Below are 22,149 nucleotides of genomic sequence, written 5' to 3'. Positions count from 1 at the left end.
AGTGCTAGGCTCCATGAGAAAAGTGGAAGACTTCCTGTTATACTAAGTAACATTTTTATAGAAGTCAGTGAAGTAAATGTTTTGTGGTTTCCTGAGATGCTTATGATATATTAAAAAACAAATTAGACATTAGTTCCCCCCCTCGCCGCCCCTCTGGTGATTCAGTGCTCTATAAATTATCCTCTGTTGTGGAAATAAAAAGATATTTTTATTTACAAATTTATCTTCCCTTAACAGCCCACTTTCCTTGTGGAACTGTCCAGAGTGCTGGCAAATCCAGGAAACAGTCAGGTTGCCAGAGTTGCAGCTGGTCTACAAATCAAGAACTCTTTGACATCTAAAGATCCAGATATCAAGGCACAATATCAGCAGAGGTGGCTTGCTATTGATGCTAATGCTCGACGAGAAGTCAAGAACTATGTGAGTAACGCTTATCTGTTTGGTTATATTGCCCAGAGAACAAGAAATCGCTTTCTCAGATCTTTTGCTATTTGCGTGGGATAGAGCTAACAGTGTGATAGGTTTCTGGGACCTGAACTTTACCTAAAGATAAAAATTGTCTTTGTCTTAAATCTTTCTCAACACAGCTTGTCCATTCCCATTGATGGATTGGAATTCTTTTTAGATGACTGAGGTAGGCTGCAGCAGTTTGGGAAACTTTAATTATGTGCCATAATTTGTAAAATCTGTTTGGCAGATGGGAGTAGTGTACAAATTGGTGCTACATTTGTATAAAAATTAGGGAATTTGTTAATACGTATTTCCAAGCTCTCCAGAAATTCCGATTCGGTACTTCTGGAGTACAGCTCAGGGAATTTTTTTTTTTTTTTGGAACCAGTCTTGCTCTGTTACCCAGGCTGGAGTGCAATGGCATGATCTCGGCTCACGACAGCCTCTGCCTCCCGGGTTCAAGCAGTTCTCTGCCTTAGCCTCCCAAGTTGCTGGGATTACAGGCACCCACCACCATGCCCAGCTAATTTTTGTACTTTCAGTAGAGACAGGGTTTCACCGTGTTGGCCAGGCTGGTCTTGAACTCCTGACCTCAGGTGATCTGCCTGCCTTGGCTTCCCAAAGTGCTGGGATTACAGGCGTGAGCCACCTCGCCTGGCTGTTGTTTTTAAATTAAGTTCTTTAGTGATCTGTCTTACATGGGTAAGGCACAAAGAGGAGTGAGTTAAATATCTGTGCAGTCATCATTTTGTCCTTGGTAACTGATTGGAAACTAGTGGGGAATTCCTACATATGTACTTGTGCAGGACATGGTTATGCACATCATACTTGCTATTTCCTTGTTCTAGATATCAGCATTAGGTAAAGTAGTGTCCTGTAAGGCAATAACTTCTCTATCTGGTTGTGTACCTCCTTTTGTCACCAATCTTGCATACCCATGATAAGGAGCCAGGTTATTAAATCCAACTTGGTTCAAATCTTTTTGGAGTATGTAGAGCTGTTTCTATTCATGTTGAGTCTGCTTGTGTAATAACAGCGTTTTAATTCCTTCTCTCTCAGCTAAGTGACATAAATGGAAGTATATTCTATCACTGGAAATCTCGATACTGATAGTGCTCATTCAGTTTCTCATCTTCCTTAATTTACACACTAGTAAATGGGATAAGATGTAATTGGAATTGTAAATGGCTTATTTTTTGGCACATCACTCTTAACACCAACCTTTTAAAAAAAATTAGACAATAATGGCTGGGCACAGTGGCTCATGCCTGTCATCCCAGCATTTTGAGAGGCCGAAGTGGGTGGATTACCTGAGGTCAGGAGTTCGAGACCAGCCTGGCCAACATGGTGAAACCCTGTCTCTACTAAAAATACAAAAATTAGCTGGCTGTGGTGGTGGGTACCTGTAGTCCCAGCTACTCTGGAGGTTTAGGCAGGAGAATTGCTTGAACCTGGGAGGCGGAGATTGTGGTGAGCCAAGATTGCGCATTGCACTCCAGCCTGGGTGACAGAGTGACACTCCATTTCTTAAAAAGTAAAAATAAAAATTAGATAATTTGTATAGGCATGGTTAAGCCCTCGGGCATGAAAAAAACGCTAACAGTTACCTTGGCCTTTTTCCCTTTCATAGGACAACGATAATTAATACTAAGTTTCATTGTTGGTGATCTTTTTTGAAATCTGGATATTGGGGCACAGTTGAAAGCTAGTTTCTCTTTTCTGATAATTGAAAATTACTATTAAGGTTACCTCTAGTTTAAACAGAAAACTTTTAGTACTCAGGAGGTGGACATCCGTAGTTTCTAAATCACCTCAAGTAATATGGAGTCTTCAGAAAGCAATCTAAAGGAGAAAGGTAAAGGTAGAATGGGATTCAGTGCACTCCACATACGTACTAGGAGACCATGTAGTGTGGTGTGAAGGCACCCTGGACTTGGGTTAATAATACCCATTCATCCCCTGACATTTTGGACAATTCACCTTGTTTTTCCCCCTCATTCCCTCATGTCTTTGACATAACAGTTTTTGTCCATTCTAGCTCTGCTAGTCCTCGAGAGCAAAGCCTTTCATTTAACATCAATCAGAACTGTTTGCAGGTGGGTAGAGCTGATGGGAGTGGGGGCCAGGGATGATGGTATACCATATAAGAAGGAAAGGGGGAGTTCATTATTGGTGCTAGCTGCAAAGCAGGATACTAAGTGATCCGACCCAGTCAGCAGAGCTGGCCTGAATATCTGGCAGCTATTCTTTGTCCCGTGTTCATGCCAGAACAGTTAACTGTTTGCCTTTGAGTGGACTAGTGATTCTAAGTGAGTTCATTGACTGAATTAGCTGATCACGGTAATAATTAACTCTAGGTCAATTGTGGCTTCATCTTTTATCATACCTGTGCCTTTACTCTTTACATAAGTGGTGGCATGGTTACCATGTCAAGCGAGACATGTTTAATGACAAGTGGATCTTGTTTTGACATCTGGCTAGATTTTGGTATCTGTCAGTGGTAGAACAGTTCTTTGATTCTTGGGCAAACAGAACAAATCCTTTCAGATTGGAAGTTATATAAAGATTAGTTCATAGGTGTTATTAACATTGACAACTTTGTTTTTGTATTTAGTGATGTTACTTGACCAAGGCCTTTCTATGTAAGTCACCCAGAGTGCTGGGTTGTCAGTGTTTAGAAGGAAAAAGTTTTGTTTCAGCCCACATCTCATGAGTGAGATCTCCTTGGATCAGATTAGACAGTGATCTACTGTGAATAAAACCCACCTGAATGCCCCAGAACTAGCTTCATTCTAGTGCCCATGTCTGTCCACAAAACGAGGTTGTGAACATCCTTTCCTTATAACAGCAACAATGAGCCTGGAAGATGAGTTTTGTCCCCATCTCTCTCCTTTGCCATTTACTGCTACCTCCCCTTGTAACTTCTGGTTTCCCACCTCGTGTTGAAGTTTGAAGTGAGGTGGGATGACTGGTTTTGTTTCTAGGTTCTAGGGCAGTGTTGATTATGCTGATGTTGCTACTGAAGCTAGCTTTTTCTGACAGCCTTTTCTACTTCTCCGTATTATAGATGAGAATTCTGAGGCCAGGCACGGTGGCTCACGCCTGTCATCCCAGTACTTTGGTAGGCCGAGGCGGGTGGATCACCTGAGGTCAGGAGTTCGAGACTGTCCTGGCCAACATGGTGAAACCCCATCTCTACTAAAAATACAAAAACTAGCCAGGCATGGTGGCAGGCACCTGTAATCCCAGCTACTTGCTGGGGGGAGCTAAGGCAGGAGAATCGCTTGAACCTGGAAGGCGGAGGTTGCAGTGAGCTGAGATCACGCCATCATGCTCCAGCCTGGGGGACATGAGCGAGACTTTGTCTCAAAAAAAAGAATTCTGAGACAGCTACCTGGGCACAGTGGCTCACACCTGTAATCCTAGCACTTTGGGAGGCCAGGAATTTGAGACCAGCCTGGGCAACATAGGGAGACCCCCATCTCTACTAAAAATCCAAAAAAGTTAGCTGGGTGTGATGGCATGTGCCTGTAGTCTAAGCTACTCGGGGAGGCCTGGGAGGTCAAGGCTGCAGTATTGTGCCACTGCACTATCGTTTTACTACTGCACTCCACCCTGGACAACTGACTGAGGCCTTGTATTTTCCTTTTTTTTTTTTTTTTTTTGAGCCTGGGCAATATGGTGATGCCCTGTCTCAACAAAAGATAGCTGGGCGTGTCGGCATATCCACCCCTGTAGTTCAGGTACTCAGGAGCCTGAGGTGGGGAGGATAGATTGCACCATAGAGATTGAGGCTACAGTGAGCTGTGATCGTGCCACTGCACTCCAGTCCGGGCAACAGAGTGAGACCCTGTCTTAAGAAAGAAAAAAAAAAAAGAATTCAGAGACACTAAGATAAGTATGGTGGTGGGCAAAATGTGGTCAAATAGTGTTAGAAATTTGTATCTTTTGTCTTTTGGTGCAGGTTTTGCAGACACTGGGCACAGAAACTTACCGGCCTAGTTCTGCCTCACAGTGTGTGGCTGGTATTGCTTGTGCAGAGATCCCAGTAAACCAGTGGCCAGAACTCATTCCTCAGCTGGTGGCCAATGTCACAAACCCCAACAGCACAGAGCACATGAAGGAGTCGACATTAGAAGCCATCGGTTATATTTGCCAAGATATAGTAAGTGCTTGCCTAATGTATCTGGTTTATATACCTCTGATTGCCTCTAGCTGTGACATGAATGATATTAGTACTACCTTATTGCATCACGAAGAAAGCCAAGCTAAATTGCACAGTGTTCTGAAAGTGAGACTGATTTACTTCCCTTAGGCCTCTGTCTTCACATTGCTAATCATGCCCTAAAGTAAAGAAACCTGAGGATCGCAAACTGAAAACAGAAGTCTGTTTGAAGAGTCTTAGATTCTAGACTTACAAAATGAGGATATTCTCATTTGGCGCATCCCTGACCCAATCCTTTTTCTTAAGATCCTGAATGTACCATGAATGTTGTGGCGCATTTTCATTTACTACATTACAGAAAGTTTTGCCAACATTTGATGTAGTTGGTTTAGCCACTGGAGATACAGTATTTTAGATGTAGCCCTCCCAGCACTGTTGTTCCTGATGAGGTTACTGCTCTTGGTGTGTATTTTAATATATAGACTTTATGAAGCAAAGGATCCCACAGCACTTGACCCGGACTTAGACTCCCTAGATGTGCCCAGGTGTCGATCCTTGGCCTTGGCCCTTAAATGTCCTGAAGCTTTACTTTAGAGTACAGATGGCCTGGAAAATACCAACAGACTGCCATCTCCATTTGCACAGAAGGGGGGAAGAAAGCTAATATTACCTCATACCCAGAGTTATTATGCTAAGAAGTCAAAGATGAGGTTGATGAGTTTGACTTGCTTTTGTTCAGTTTTGGACTGCCAGTACCATGAGACATTTTGCAGGTGGTTTGCAGTGTTATTCCCAAATGGAAATGGGTGGGGAAAGATCACCAAGTCATGATACTTTCTTGAGTGAACTTTACAGTTAAAAGGACTGCCGATTAAGCCAGGCACAGTAGCTTACACCTGTAGTCCCAGCTGCTTGGGAAGCTGAGGTGGGAGGATCACTTGAACCCAGGAATTTGAGGGTGCAGTGCACTGTGGTAGTGCCTGTGAATAGCCACTGCACTTTAGTCTGGGCAATATAGACCCTGTCTCTTAAGAACAGAAAAAGGACTGCTGATTAGTTGTGAGCTCCTTATGGCAGTCTTCTGGAGGGGATTGATTCCAGCACCCTCCTCAGGTACCAAAATCCTCAGATGTTCAAGTCTGTTACATAAAGTGGTGTAGTATTTGCATATAACCTATGCACATCCTCCCATATACCTTAAATCATCTCTAGAGTACTTACAATACTTAATTCAATGTAAATGCTATATTAATAGTTGGTATACTGTATTAAGGGAATGACGAAAAGAAAAAAAGGTGTACATGCACCTTTTGGTGCAGTACAAATGCAACCATCCATTTTTTTTCCTCTAAATATTTTCAATCCATAGTTGCTTGAATCCACAGATGTGGAACCCATGGCTGCAGAGGGCTGACTGTATATTCATTGCACTTCTCTGCTTGTTACAGGACCCAGAGCAGCTACAAGATAAATCCAATGAGATTCTGACTGCCATAATCCAGGGGATGAGGAAAGAAGAGCCTAGTAATAATGTGAAGCTAGCTGCTACTAATGCACTCCTGAACTCATTGGAGTTCACCAAAGCAAACTTTGATAAAGAGGTAAGTTTTTTGACAATAAGGTATAGATTCAGACAGTAAGGGATGAAAGAGTTAAATGAAAGTTTTTTGTTTTGTTTTCTTAAGTTTATGATTTAGAAAGTACCACCTACTTAAAAGTATTTGTTTCCAGTTTAGTCGAGTTCGTATTGTGTGAGATATCCCCATAGAGTGTTTGCCGTTTCTCATCATGCTTTTGGAAATAAAGTGTTTCTAAGCTTAGGTTTTTCCTTTTGCAGTCCAAAGTGTGGAATGTTGTTGGGTTTTTTAAAATTATAGGGCGTGGTGGTGCATACTGGTACTCCAGCTACTTCAGAGGCTGAGGCGGGAGGATTGCTTGAGTCCAGTTGTTCAAGGCCAGCCTGGGCAACAAAGTCAGATATCGTCCCTTAAAAAAAAGAAAGGAATAGGCTGGGCGCTGTGGCTTAAGCTTGTAATCCCAGCACTTTGGGAGGCTGAGGCGGGTGGATCATCAGGTCAGGAGTTTGAGACCAGCCTGACGAACATGGTGAAACCCCGTCTCTACTAAAAATACAAAAAAATCAGCCGGGTGTGGTGGCGTGCACCTGTAATCCCAGCTACTCAGGAGGCTGAGGCAGGAGAATCACTTGAACCTGGGTGGCAGAGATTGCAGTGAGCCGAGATTGCACCACTGTATTCCAGCCTGGGTGACAGAGCGAGACTGTCTCAAAAAAAAAAAAAAAGAAAGAAAGAAAGAAAGAAATTATGGTATGTACTATATACTTTGGTTTACTTTGGTTTCTTTTAAGATTGTGTGAGTCTTTTGCCTTGTACTAAAGATTTTGTGGAGGCCGGGTGCTGGGGCTCACATCCAGTAATCCCAACACTTTGGGCCACCAAGGCAAGAGGATCACTTGAAGCCAGGAGTTTGAGGCTAGCTTGCACAACATAACAAAACCCTGTCTCTAAAATAAGATTTCTGTGGAGAAGAACAACTGAGTTGTTAACCAGTTTTGTGAGCTCTTGTGTTTACAGGGCTTATAATGGAAAAAAAAAGAATGAAAAATGAAATAAATAAAAATTATAGCAATTGGTCTGTTTCATACCACCTTAGGAAGGTGTTTTTAAGAAACAGGATATATAGCCAGGTGTTCTGGCACATGCCTGTAATCCCAGCTACTTGGGAAGCTGAGGTGGGAGGATCACTTGAGCCTGGGAGTTCAAGGCTCAAGATTTCACCACTGTACTTCAGCCTGGGCAACAGTGCAAGACTCTGTCTCCAAAATATATATATATATGTATATATGTATATGTATGTGTATGTATAATATATATGTAAACATTTTGGCTGAAAACGCAATGAATAACATAAAATTTACCGTCTTAAATCATTTTTAAATGTATAGTTAAGTAGATTCACATTGCTGTGGAAACAATCTCCAGAACTTTTTCATCTTGCAAAATGAAACTGTACATACTGAACAACAACAACTCATTTCCCCCTTTCTCAGCCACTGGTAACCACCATTTTACTTTCAGTTTCTATGTATTTTACTACTCTAACGAAATACCTTATGTAAATGGAATCATATAATATTTGTCTTTTTGCTACTGGTTTGTTTTACTTAGTATGATGTCCTCGAGATTCATCTAAGGGGTAGCATTTGTCAAAATTTGCTTTTTAAGGGTGATTAATATTCCATTATATGTATATGCCACATTTTGCTTATCTAGTCATCCATCCATGGCCATTTGGTTTGCGTCCACCTTTTGGCTATTGTGGGTAATGCTGCTATGAATGTGGCATGCATGTGTATCTTTGAGACTCTGCTTTCAGTCCTTTTGGGTAAATACCGACAAGTAAAATTGCCAGGGTCATGGTCTGAAAGTATTTCTGTATATATGTTTGTTGACACTTTAGCTGGGTTTTTACCATTTCTTGACTTTGGAAAGGTCTGAAACCCCAGAGCAAATGGCAATTCTAATTGGTTAGAAAGCTGGATTTTTCCTTAATAGATTTTGGAAGATTTAGGAGGGTAGCACACAAAGTTCATTCTCCCATTTCTCACCACATTTGATGTGAATTTGCTACCTCTCAGAAAACAAATTTGATCTCTGAAATAAAGCAGATGTTTTGAATTCTCTTATATGAGGAAATTGATTTTCCTACTTGTAGATTTTTATCTTTTAACCAACCATTTTTATTTAAACCTTGTGACCTACATTTTTCTGTTTCCTCCCTGAAGTTTTTGTTAGTGAAGGTCATTTTGCAGATTAAAAGATTAGGGACCTCACTGGAGGGCAAGTCACATAGCAGACACTGAAGGTAAACTCTTTATAGCCTTTATAGTGCTGTACCATCTCAAGGGAGAGTGGCTTGATTGTACCAGGCAGGGCTGTGTGGGGCCCTGAGGGAGCGAGAGGTTTTCCTTGTAGAGGGAGTCTGGAAATCTTCCTGTGTACAGGTTATGCTCTCCTAATTCTCTTTATTTTTATTCCTCCTACAGTCTGAAAGGCACTTTATTATGCAGGTGGTCTGTGAAGCCACACAGTGTCCAGATACGAGGGTAAGTGTGAGGTTATATGAAAAATCTGTCTCGCATCTTTCCTAGGAAATGTCAAATCTAATATAAGTTTGAAATACTGGGAATCAGTTGACTTCAGCAATAAGGTTTGATTAATATTGTTACTAATAATTAATATTCTGGCTGGGCATGGTGGCTCACACCTGTAATCCCAGCACTTAGGGAGGCCATGGCAGGCAGCTCACCTGAGGTTAGGAGTTTCATACCAGTCTGGCCAACATGGTGAAACCCTGTCTGTATTAAAAATACAAAAAAATTAGCTGGGTGTGGTGGCACGTGCCTGTAGTCCCAGCTGCTGGGGAGGCTGAGGTACAAGAATCGCTTGAACCTGGGAGGCGGAGGTTGCAGTGAGCCGAGATCATGCCACTGCAAACAGACTCCATCTCAAAAAATAATAATGATAATTAATAAAAACACTGGAGAAGAGGGAAGAATTGTATTGGAAGTTGCCATCCTCTTAAAAGAGGTTTAAGGGGCCAGTGTGATGGCTCACACTATAATCCCAGCAATTTGGGAGGCTAAAGCAGGAGGATCACTGAGGTCAGGAGTTGGAGACCAACCTGGGCAACATAGTGACACCATCTCTACTAGAAAATATATATACACAAATAAACAGTTAAGAGAGAAAAGGTTTTCGATCAGCTTCGCTACTTCATTGCCGTAGGTTATTCAAGTCATTTCTACTAAAAAATATATATACACAAACACTTAAGGGAGAAAAGGTTTTTGATCAGCTTTGCTACTTTATTGCCATAGGTTATTCAAGTGATTGTTTTCCCCTGTAGCCATTAAAGCAGTTTTGCTATTGCTATACCCAAAACCTGACCCTTCAAGAAGATAGAAGTAACATCTTCAGTCTGAATAATATTAGTGAATTTAGCCCTACCATGGGTTCCACACGCACCTTTAATGCAAAAAAAAAAAAGACTGAGGCCAGGCGCGGTGGCTTACACCTGTAATCCCAACACTTTACAGGCGCATGTCTGTAATCCCAGCTACTCAGGAGGCTGAGGCAGGAGAATTGCTTGAACCCAGGAGGCGGAGGTTGCAGTGAGCTGAGATCACACCACTGCACTCCAGCCTAGGAGACTCCATCTCAAAAAAAAAAGGACTGGGTGTGGTGGCTCACACCTGTAATCCCAGCACTTTGGGAGGCCGAGGCCAGAGGATCACTTGAGCCCAGGAGTTGGAGAACCAGTCTGGGCAACATGGCGAAACTCCATGTCCACAAAGATTAGCTGTGCGTGATGGGGCGAGCCTGTAATCCTAGCTACGTGGGAGGCTGAAGTGGGAGGATTGCTTGAGCCTGGTGGTTGAGGCTGCAGTGAGCCGTGATCATGGCCACTATACTTGCACCAGGGCGACAGAGCAAGAAGACTGTCTCAAAAAAAAAAAAAGAGAAAAATGGCCGGGCGCAGTGGCTCACACCTTTAATCCTAGCACTTTAGGTGGCCGAGGTGAGTGGATTGCCTGAGCTCAGAAGTTCGAGATGAGCCTGGTCAACATAGCAAAACCCCATCTCTGCTAAAAATACAAAAAATTAGCCGGGCATGGTGGTGGGCACCTGTAATCCCAGCTACTTGGAAGGCTGAGGCACGAGAATTGCTTGAATCGGGGAGGCAGAGGTTGCAGTGAGCCAAGATCATGCCACTGCACTCCAGCCTGGGCAACAGGAGCGAAACTCTGTCCCTTCACCAAAAAAGAGACGAAATGGGAAAATAAAGGAACAGATAATGAGGGAATTGAAGGGAGAGAATGAATTTTAGGGAAATGATAACATATCCCATATTTACCTCAAATAATCCTTAGGATTATTGGCCCATTTGAGTGAATCTAAGTTTGTCAGATTGCATTGTTACTTTAGTAAACTATATGATCTGCTCTTCATAAAAGGTACGAGTGGCTGCTTTACAGAATCTGGTGAAGATAATGTCCTTATATTATCAGTACATGGAGACATATATGGGTCCTGCTCTTTTTGCAGTAAGTATTTCTATTTATGTGATTTGAGCTTGTAGCTAATTACAGAGCCCATCATCCTTAGTTGCTATTTTGCCAATTCTGTAGTATTTTACTTAATATTATGGAATAAAGGAAATTCCTTGAGACTGTTAGGTTTAAGCTCATCAGTGGTGTGCCAAGAAAACTGGTGCTAACTTTGTGTGGGTAAAAGACCTTCATTTTGAGGCCGGGCCCGGTGGCTAACGCCTGTAATCCCAGCACTTTGGAAGGCTGAAGTCAGGAGTTCGAGACCAGCCTGGCCAATATGGAGAAACACCGTCTATACTGAAAACACAAAAATTAGCTGAACGTGGTGGCACGTGCCTGTAATCCCACCTACTCTGGAGGCTGAGGCTGGAGAATCGCTTGAACCCAGGAGGCGGAGGGTGCAGTGAGCCAAGATCACGCCATTGCACTCCAACCTGGGCCTCAAAGCGAGACTCTGTCTCAAAAAGAAAAAAAAAAACAAACTTGCATTTTGAAAATCTGAGGCTGGGCATGGTGGCTCACGCCTGTAATCCCAGCACTTTGGGAGGCTGAGACTGACAGATCGCTTGAGTCCAGGAGTTTGAGACCAGCCTAGGCAATATGGTGAAACCCCGCCTCTACAAAAAATAAAAAAATAAGCCAGGTGAGGTGGCATGCACCTGTGGTCCCACCTACGCAGGAGGCTGGGGTGGGAGGTTTTTTTGAGCCTGGGAGGTGGAGGTTGCAGTGAGCTGAGATTGTGCTGCTGTACTCCAGCCTGGGTGACAGAGTGAGACCCCATCACCAAAAAAAAAAAAAAGAAAAGAAAGAAAATCTTTCTTTTTCTATCTTTTCTTTCAAGCCTGGCTTCCTTTTTATAAGTTACATTTCTGAAATTTGCATGTCTGTGGTTAAAGCCGGGTTGGGGCAGGGACTCACTTGAATCAATACTTATTTGGGGCCTGGGGTGTTTTTCTTCTTAAGATCACAATCGAAGCAATGAAAAGTGACATTGATGAGGTGGCTCTACAAGGGATAGAATTCTGGTCCAATGTCTGTGATGAGGAAATGGATTTGGCCATTGAGGCTTCAGAGGTGAGCTGGGGAGAACTATTATTCTGAATAGGCTTTGGGACATATCTCGTTTGTGGATGATATTCCCCTTCTAGGAGAACTTTATTCTGTCTGGGTTTAGAGAGTATCTCCATTGGCAGAGATTTTGATTTTTCTGCTAGCCAGAGCCCTTCATGAAGGAGGCACATCAGTAATGAGGGCTCTCACGTTTTTGCCAAGCAGTCAGGCATGATTGATCGTAAATAGTGGTATTATCACTGTGAACACAAGGGGGCAGCAGGCTGTCGCAGTTTACCAAGGTGATACCTGATGCTGAATTATTTCCTTTTGGAAGTCCTAATGCAAGCCTACGATGTATAATTGATACTTTACTAGCTGTGGTGAAAGAGTCAGATATGGAGGAGAATGGGGAGTTCTGTACTTGGGATCTTTGAGTTCAAGCTTTGTTTCCAGCTTGGTCTTTACACACTTTTATTTCAGGACAAAAATAAAAAGTTTTTTTTTGGCATCTTTAGGCAAACTGGGTGTGTGTGTTCATCCAAGGAACACTGAAATATCAGGTTGTCCATATGAATCGAACTTACGAAAAAAAAGTTATACTTAATGTTGCCTTGGACCTATAATATATGGCCTAAAAGATTCTCACTGAAGTAGACCAAAAAATTAGCACTTTCCAAGATCACATTGTATGTTACCATTTGTCCCTGTGTGTTTCTGTTTCTGTTAAGAGATCCCTGGTCAGCTCTCATTATATGCCTTTAGTATACAGAGCTTGGTTGCTTTTGTCTAGAATTTGCTTTGTTTCTCCTCAGGCAGCAGAACAAGGACGGCCCCCTGAGCACACCAGCAAGTTTTATGCCAAGGGAGCACTACAGTATCTGGTTCCAATCCTCACACAGACACTAACTAAACAGGTGAGTTACCTTCCAAATATAGGTAGGTAGGCTGTGAAACCTTACTAAGAGTAAACTGTGTGTGGAAGAGTTTCCATGGAAGAAACTTTGCAACCCATCAACTGTTTGATGTTCTGTTGTTGATGACTCAGGAACAGCTAAGCTGGATCTATAAGATCCCCTAGGCTCTGACTTCTTTGTGAAGGAGAACTGAGTCTTAACATCTCAGATGCGTCTTGCTCAGGAATGAGCCACATGCTGCTCTGATTTCCTGAGTGCTCCATTGTCCAAACTCCAAAAGAGAGGTGCTCTATCAAAGCTTCAGTGAAGCAAGGTTGGGAGCAAAGATGTGCTGATTTTAGGCCACTTACGTATCTGTTCTAATATCTAGGATACTTTCGTGAGTTCACAGGATGTATGTTTTTAAAATGCTAAGGAAGTTGGATATGAGTTATTCAGATCCTAATGAAGGACCCCAACCCAAGAAAGAAACCCTTCTACTGATTCTTTAAGATAATTAACTTCAATTATTAAGATTCAGGATGAAAGTAAAGTGACAAGACTTCATGAAGATTGGGGTCTAATGAGTAAATATAGAAGTTCTTTTATGAGGATTGTGTCCTAGTTGCTTTTGTTCTCCTGACTTTATGCAACACAGTGTTTCTTGATAACGGTGTTTGGGAAGGTTCTTCTGGTGCATATGAAGTATTACCAAAGAGCTGCTAGTACTCTGACCAAACGATGCTGGTAACTGAGCACTGCATCATTTCTTTGTACACGGGAATGTAATTGTTTTTAGGGATGTGTATGATTCTCAATATAGCAGTTTCAAAAGCTAAGTAGGTATGTGTTTGGATTAAAATGAACTGAGTGTTCCCTTAAATTTTCATCTCTCCTTTCAGGGTTTTTTTTGTTTTTGTTTGTTTTTTCTTTTGTTTTGAGACGGAGTCATACTCTGTCTCCCAGGCTGGAGTGTAATGGCATGATCTTGGCTCAGTGCACCCTCTGCCTCCTGGGTTCAAGCGATGTCCCACTTCCAGCCTTCCCAGTAGCTGGAAGTACAGGTGCGCACCACCACGCCCAGCTAATTTTTGTATTTTCAGTAGAAACGGGGTTTTGCCACGTTAGCCAGGCTGGTCTCGAACTCCTGACTTCAAGTGATCCACCCACCTCAGCCTCCCAAAGTGCTGGGATTACAGGCGTGAGCCACTGTGCCTGGCCTATAGTTGCTATTTTTATCTTTTGACTTCGTGTCTTTACTTTTGTGTGTGTGTGAGTGTGTGTATGTTTTATATATGTTATATATATTATATATTTTATATATATTATATGTGTTATATAAGTTATATATATTTTATATGTATTATATATCATATATAATTATATATTTTATATGTATTATATATTTTATATATATTTATATGTAATATATATGTTTTATATGTAATATGTATATATATTTTTTAGACAGAGTCTCGCTGTGTCGCCAGGCTGGAGTGCAGTGGTGCGACCTCAGCTCACTGCAACCTCCGCCTCCTGGGTTCAAGCGATTCTCCTGCCTCAGCCTCCTGAGTAGTTGGGACTACAGGCATGCACCACCACACCCAGCTAATTTTTGTAGTTTTAGTAGAGACGGGGTTTCACCATGTTGGCCAGGATGATCTCGATTTTTGGACCTCATGATCCGCCCACCTCAGTCTCCCAAAGTGCTGGGATTACAGGCATGAGCAACTGCACCTGGCCTAGTTTCTTATATTTTTATTGTGCTTCTCCTATTTGAGAACAAATTATTCTTTGTGTGATTTTCTGAAACTGCATAGGCAACCTGCCTTAAGTTTACTATGTGGTGTGACTGGCCACAATTAGGAAGCTATACCTCGGATTCTAACTTAAGAGGAGATATTAGCGGAATCTGTTCTTTTTTGAACTTTTGTGTTTTCGGTTTTTGGTTTTTGGGGGGGAGTGGAGGGGTACAGAGTCGTGCTCTATCACCCAGGCTGGAGTACAGTGGGGCGGTCTTGGCTCACTACAACCTTCATCTCCCAGGTTCATGTGATTCTCTTGCCTCAACCTCCCGAGTAGCTGGGATTAACAGGTGTGTGCCACTATACCCAGCTAGTCTTTGTATTTTTAGTAGAAATGAGGTTTCACCATGTTTACCAGGCTGGTCTCAAAGTCCTGACCTCAAGTGATGTGCCTGCCTTGGCCTCCTAAAGTGCTGGGATTACAGGCATGAGCCACCGCACCTCGCCTCTTTTTTGAACTTTTGATTGAATCATGTCTTCTTCCCAGTCATGAAACTCCCTCACTTTCCTGGTCTTTTATTCCATAGGTTAATTTTTGTTGATTTTGGACTTTATTTATTATTATTTTTAATACTATGTTTTGTTTTGTTTTTTTTTCTGAGACAGAGTCTCACTCTGTTACAGCGGCTGGAGCACAGTGGCACAATCTTGGCTCACTGCAACCTCCGCCTTCCAGGTTCAAGCAATTCTCCTGCCTTAGCCTCCTGAGTAGCTGGGACTACAGGCACGTGCCACCACACCCAGCTAATTTTTGTATTTTTAGTAGAGATGGGGTTTCACTATGTTGGCCAGGCTGGTCTCAAACTCCTGACCTTAGGTGATCCACCCACCTTAGCCTCCCAAAGTGCTGGGATTACAGGCATGAGCCACCGCCCGTGGCCGATTTTGGACTTTCCATAACTGGAATCATACAGCATACACTCTAGTTCTGTATTTTGTTCTAAATGTTTGGAATTCATTCTTTTTGGATGTAGTTGAAATTTTTTCATTCTTGTTGTGTAGTACTAAATGGAATCTTCTTCCATCTGAATCTTGTTTAACAAAGGCTATGCTGTGATGAATGTTTGTGGAAGAGACAAAATATAAAGGTCTTATATTTTATTTCCCTGGAGTTTAAGTTCTAAAGACATTCAAGAGTAGTCAGAGGACCTTTAGAGTTAAAATGATTCTTTGGACAAAATCTTAACTAGTGCCATATTCTTTCACCAGGACGAAAATGATGATGATGATGACTGGAACCCCTGCAAAGCAGCAGGGGTGTGCCTCATGCTTCTGGCTACCTGCTGTGAAGATGACATTGTCCCACATGTCCTCCCCTTCATTAAAGAACACATCAAGAACCCAGACTGGCGGTACCGGGATGCAGCAGTGATGGCTTTTGGTTGTATCTTGGAAGGACCAGAGCCCAGTCAGCTCAAACCACTAGTTATACAGGTGAAGCTGAGGGATTTTTGGAGTAGAAAGTAGGATATTTATTGTTTAAACTTAAAGCATATCTTTATTTTTCAAAACAAAACTAAATTGTCATCTACAAAGATTATTTCTAGATACTTGTTTACTTTTAATGAGGGTAAAATATATTTCTTAGATTTTTAACTACATAAGTCAGCATGATCCAGAGACGTTTGAAAGAAGCCAAAAGAGAAAAGTCACCTTTAATTTCATTGCCCAGAAATACCACTCTTAACTCTGTATTTATCCTTGAAGCTTTTTCCTGTGTGCATGTGTGTGCAACAGGCTCTTGCTGTGCAGATTGTTTTATAACTTGTTTCTTCATTTAATACTGTGTTGTAAACATTTCCCGATAATTTTTTTTTGCACCTAGCACTGATTCCCCATAATTTTTAATAATGGCATTATTATTCTGTTCTTTGGACAAAATGTCCTTTATGTAATGAAAATGTTCTTATGGAAATGTTGTGCTTGTTTTGCTATTATAAGTCGTGCCATCGCACTCCAGCCTGGGCAACGAGCAAAACTCTATTTCAAAAAAAAAGAGTTTGTTATAGTTGAGTTTAGTGCTTAAAGAATTCAGTCTTTCTGGATATAGCCAGATGCCATCATAGCTGCATCCTGAGAATTCTAAGTATCTGAGTAATTCTTTTTTTTGAGGTGGGGAGGCGGGGGGATGGAGTCTTACTCTGTCACCCATGCTGGAGTGCTGAAGTGCAGTGGTGCAGTCTGGGCTCACTGCAACCTCCAGCTCCCCAGCTCAAGCAGTTCTCATGCCTCAGCCCCCTGAGTAGTTGGGACTGTGTGCCACCATGCCCACCTAATTTTTATATTCTTAGTAGAGAGACCGGGTTTCATCATGTTGGCCAGGCTGGTCTTGAACTCCTGACCTCAAGTGACTCCTGACCTCAAGTGATCTGCCTGCCTCAGCCTCCCAGAGTGCTGGGATTATAGGCATGAGCCATCATCATGCCCAGCCTCTATCTGAGTAATTTATTGCAGACTACTAAAAGCATTTACACCAAATTCTTAATATAAAACTCTAAACTGGAGTTTTGAAAGATATTTTCAAATATTTTGAAAGATGTTTCACACCATGTCCTGTAAAATTAAAAAAGTATCTTGGTGACTTTTTTGAGTTAAGCCATCCATCAGCATTTCTTTCTCTGGGGTAGTAGGTAACATGAATTTTAATCTTTGTTTTGCTTTGCTAATAACTGTTATATTTTCAGGCTATGCCCACCCTAATAGAATTAATGAAAGACCCCAGTGTAGTTGTTCGAGATACAGCTGCATGGACTGTAGGCAGAATTTGTGAGCTGCTTCCTGAAGCTGCCATCAATGATGTCTACTTGGCTCCCCTGCTACAGTGTCTGATTGAGGGTCTCAGTGCGGAACCCAGAGTGGCTTCAAATGTGTGCTGGGTAAGGGATTTTCTTCCTGGTGAGAAAAGGAGCTTGTCTGCGCCACTGGCAAGAAAGTAGAAGGTGTGGGAGAGAAATCAATCTGCCTCACTGGAAGGCTTTTTCTGATTTTCTTTCTAATTTATTCAATTAAAATGTGGGGGAGATTCCAACTGCAAGAGCCAGTGGGAACAGTTGACTTATGGTTACTGATTCCTGAACCACTTAGAACAGTCATGGTAACCCAGTGGGGAAACTATCTGGACTTGGGTTGCTTTCTTGAATTGCTTGGGGACAAGAAGTTTTGATTAAGGTAGAGAGTTTTTGGCTACAAGAAGTATCATTGCTGAGTAGAGGGCAAGAGGGAAGGAAGGTAGGCAGCCTAAATGCTGAGTCAGTATAGGCTAATGTAATTGGTTAAGGGGAAGAAGTTCAAATAAGGAAGGAATGAGGCTAAACGTCTTTCTGTGAAAGGAAACAGAAATGAAATGGCAGGTATTGTTGAAAGTACTCTGCTGCTTAGAGAGTTGTCAGATTATCAAATAGGTTGATGAGAGATGTCAGATTATCAGACAGGATTTCTGTGATTGGAAACAGAAGAAATGGCAGGTATTGGTGAAAGTACTCTGCTGCTTAGAGAGTTGTCAGATTATCAGACAGGATGAACAGAAAGTACAAATCAAATAAATAAATAGTTAGTTAAAAGATACCTGTAAAATGCTGTCTTGAGATGACCTTGGCAGAAAAAGTTGGAAGTTCACTGACACGGCCCAAAGTATCTTAATGAAAAATGAGATAATCCTAAGGTATGGGGTTCTTTCAGGATTAACATTGAACCTATGTGCATTTCAGGCTTTCTCCAGTCTGGCTGAAGCTGCTTATGAAGCTGCAGACGTTGCTGATGATCAGGAAGAACCAGCTACTTACTGCTTATCTTCTTCATTTGAACTCATAGTTCAGAAGCTCCTAGAGACTACAGACAGGTAACTGATATTTCACAGAAATGAGTGATGTCTTTGCATCCAAGTTCTGTTGCCTTCTGTGTGGAGGATATCTAGCTTAATCATAGAAGCATAGTGAGACAGGACAAGACTCTACCTTCTATAGAGAAATTAAAAGAAACCCACTGGGCGCGGTGGCTCGCACCTATATTCCCAGCACTTTGGGAGGCCAAGGCGGCTGGATTACCTGAGGTCAGGAGTTCGAAAGCAGTCTGGCCAACATGGTGAAACCCTGTCTCTACTGAAAATACAAAAAATTAGCTGGGCGTGCTGGCGCATGCCTGTAGTCCTAGCTACTTGGGAGGCTGAGACAGGGGAATTGCTTGAACCTGGGAGATGGAGGTTGCAGTGAGCTGAGACTGCGCCATTGCACTCCAGCCTGGACAACAAGAGAAACTCGTCTCAAAAAAAAAAAAAAAAAAAAAAGAATCCCATGATTGATTGATTGGTTTGTTTAAAGATGGAGAAAGAAATGCAGATTCCACCTACCTTAGAATTGTTCAGTTTACAGCTGAAATCTGAATATAGTGTAATTTCTCTACTTTCATTGTAGAGAGTAATTGATCTAGAGAGTTTCCTTCATTTTGCAGCATTGACAGTTAACAGGAGTATTTGGTTACAAGAGAAATGATAGTACTCATTATGAATTCGATTGCCACACCAAATCAATAACTACAATTTTTATTTTATTTATTTATTTTATTTTTATTTATTTATTTATTTATTTTGAGATGGAGTGTTGCTCTGTCGCCCAGGCTGGAGTGCAGTGGCGCAATCTCAGCTCACTGCAACCTCCTCAAGCGATTCTCCTGCCTCAGCCTCCTGAGTAGCTGGGACTACAGGTGCATGCCACCATGTCCAGCTAATTTTTGTATTTTTAGTAGAGACAGGGTTTCACCATGTTGGGCCGGATGGTCTTGATCTCCTGACCCTCGTGATCCACTTGCCTTGGCCCCCCAAAGTGCCGGGATTACAGGCATGAGCCACCGTGCCCGGCCAACTACCATATTTTTATATAGGATGAAGAACTTGGGGTAAATACAGTTGACTTAGAAACAAGCTTTTGACATGTTGTTTAAAGGGATTATAAGTTGGAAACAACCTTTAATGATTTATTTTTTGTGTAAGCTATACCTAAAGTCATGAGCAAAGTAAACCTTCAGGAAGAGAGCTGAGCACAAAATCTTACCTTTTTTTTCCCTTTTTTTTTTTTTTTTTTTTTTGAGACAGTCTTCTCTTGTCAACCAGGCTAGAGTGCAATTGTGCAATCTTGGCTCACTGCAACCTCCCGGGTTCAAGTGATTCTCGTACTTCAGCCTCCCGAGTAGCTGGTACTAAAGGTGCCCACCAACATGCCTGGCTAATTTTTGTATTTTTAGTAGAGATGGGGTTTCGCCATGTTGGCCAGGCTGGTCACAAACTCCTGACACCTCAGGTGATCTGCCCGCCTTGGCCTCCCAAAATGCTGGGATTACAGGCCTGAGCCACTGTGCCCATCAAAAATCTTCCATTTAACTAGTTCATCTCCATGCCTCTTTGAGATTGTATGTGAAGACATCTTTTTTAAATGAATGAAGAAAATTGGGGTATTTTCTTTCTTTCTTTTTTTTTTTTTTTTTTTTTTTTTTTGAGATGGAGTTTCGCTCTTGTTGCTCAGGCTGGAGTGCAGTCTCAGCTCACTGCAACCTCCACCTCCCAGGTTCAAGGAATTCTCATGCCTCAGCCTCCTGAGTAGCTGGGATTACAGGCACACGCCACTACGCCTGGCTAATTTTTATATTTTTAGTAGAGATGGGGTTTCACCATGTTGACCAGGCTGGTCTCGAACTGACCTCAAGTGATCCGCCTGCCTTAGCCTCCTAAATTGCTGGGATTATAGGCATGAGCCATCACGTCTAGCCAAGAAAATTGGGGTATTTTCTTCATAGCACTTCAGACTACCTGTTAAATTGTTCACATGATTTTTTACCATTTCAAACCATTTTTTCCTCTATAATTTTAGCCCATTTCCAAAAGGGCCATTCTAAATTTTAACTGTCTGGAGACCATAATGAACATAGCCATTGGCTCAAAGGACTTGAAGATTTGGTTCTTGGATATTGTGTTTTCAAACTCAAACCAGGTCTGCAGTCATACCGGTTCCTGAGTTCTTATTTTTGGCAAGACATTGTCTATGTTCTTCCCTGTCCTTTTCAGTTGAGGCTTTAAGATTTTCGCTGTGTTCTTTACAGACCTGATGGACACCAGAACAACCTGAGGAGTTCTGCATATGAATCTCTGATGGAAATTGTGAAAAACAGTGCCAAGGATTGTTATCCTGCTGTCCAGAAAACGACTTTGGTCATCATGGAACGACTGCAACAGGTTCTTCAGATGGAGGTGAGACCTAAGAGTGCCCCTGACTATGGGTGGGAATGGGGCAGTACTTTGGACACCTAGGTCTATTTTCCAGACTGTTCTGTCTTTTTAGTGTTTAAGTATATATTTTCTCAGAAAGATATAAAGCTTATACAAAAAATATTGCACCTTAACGTTGCACCTTAACGTTAGCATTGCTTGTCATGTTTTACTCATCTGTGTGTTACACTATATGTATTATGGGTTTTTTGTTGTTGTTGTTTACTTTCCTATGTTAGTATTAGGGAAGATTATTAAATGGTCCCAGCAAAAGTGGAAGGTTTTCATATAGAGTACGTTTTCTTATTTTCTTTGTAGTCACATATCCAGAGCACATCCGATAGAATCCAGTTCAATGACCTTCAGTCTTTACTCTGCGCAACTCTTCAGGTATGGTGGTGCCTTATGACTTCTTAATAACTCCAGGTTAGAGAATTATTAGTATCTCAGTATGACAAGTTCGTGTACACACAGAACTCGAAAATGGTATAGATGATGCGGATCAGAAGCTGTTTTCAGAAGGCTTTAGTCTGTGATTGATCGATTGGGAGAGGAATTTCCCACCTGCCTTTCCTGTCTGTCTAGAAAGATTCAAATCCTACTTATTTACAGATGGTCTAGATGTAATCTTGATAAAATCAAACCAACTTGACGTCTCCTAATTCAACACACACTCATCAGACCTCTCTTCCTCACTCTTGTTTGTTTCAACTAACATCACTGTGTAGAGAAGGAAACTACTTAATGTGTGATGGTTCCTTCCAGATGTATAGCTCATTTGTGTTGGCAGCTTGAATGGTTTTGGTTTTTTGATTTTGAAAACCAAAAAACTCTTGGTTTTTCATTAGGTTATTCAAGCCTAGCTCAGTTGGATTTGGTTCCCAGCTATAGTTCACTTGACTAAAAATAAAGTCTTGAATTTGTACCGTCATCTTTTGAAACATTTGCTGTTTGACCTAATGTCAGTGACATTAGTTGAAACAAACGAGTGAGGAAGGAATGTTTGATGGGAGAAGTCAGGTTGGTTTGATTTTATCAAGATTATTTCTAGGTCATCTGTAAATAGGTAGGATATAGGAAGGGTTGCTTTTTGTTTGTTTTATGAATAAGAGCTCTAAGGTGATAGGGCCTTCTCTAAAGCTGAAGTAATTTAACTATCATTCTAGTAAGACTGGACTATGGAGGCTACCAGCAGGGATTTGTCAGACAGTAAGACAAACAAAATTGAGAGAACATGACCTTCTGCACAATGGAGGATCAGCTCACGTTTGTTCTGAATTGAGAAACAGGAGAAATGTTTATTGCTGATGATTGGTACTGTCAATGTTTTTGTGTATAAAAAGTACATTTGGCATTCCCAAAATTAAAAAATATCAAGGGACTTAATTGATTTTAAA

The 22,149-nt window shown here is 41.7% G+C and overlaps 1 protein-coding gene across 1 annotated transcript in view; it reads left to right on the top strand.

The window, feature by feature from the left end:
• The window catches only part of KPNB1 (karyopherin subunit beta 1), a 33,699-nt gene that overhangs the window by 2,515 nt on the left and 9,035 nt on the right, over window positions 1–22,149 (top strand). Inside the window, exons 3-14 of the mRNA XM_054456059.2 lie at window positions 238–420; window positions 4,415–4,615; window positions 6,064–6,216; window positions 8,682–8,741; window positions 10,653–10,742; window positions 11,712–11,822; window positions 12,614–12,715; window positions 15,709–15,933; window positions 17,184–17,375; window positions 18,207–18,337; window positions 20,587–20,734; window positions 21,071–21,142. Coding sequence (XP_054312034.1) covers window positions 238–420; window positions 4,415–4,615; window positions 6,064–6,216; window positions 8,682–8,741; window positions 10,653–10,742; window positions 11,712–11,822; window positions 12,614–12,715; window positions 15,709–15,933; window positions 17,184–17,375; window positions 18,207–18,337; window positions 20,587–20,734; window positions 21,071–21,142 — 1,668 coding nt within the window. The remainder of the gene's footprint in view (window positions 1–237; window positions 421–4,414; window positions 4,616–6,063; window positions 6,217–8,681; window positions 8,742–10,652; window positions 10,743–11,711; window positions 11,823–12,613; window positions 12,716–15,708; window positions 15,934–17,183; window positions 17,376–18,206; window positions 18,338–20,586; window positions 20,735–21,070; window positions 21,143–22,149) is intronic.

The sequence above is a fragment of the Pongo pygmaeus genome, chromosome 19 (assembly GCF_028885625.2).
Source record: "Pongo pygmaeus isolate AG05252 chromosome 19, NHGRI_mPonPyg2-v2.0_pri, whole genome shotgun sequence".
NCBI classification, from domain to species: domain Eukaryota; kingdom Metazoa; phylum Chordata; class Mammalia; order Primates; family Hominidae; genus Pongo; species Pongo pygmaeus.
The sequence above is the reverse complement of the archived record's forward strand: the minus strand, read 5'-3'. Positions and strand labels throughout refer to the sequence as shown.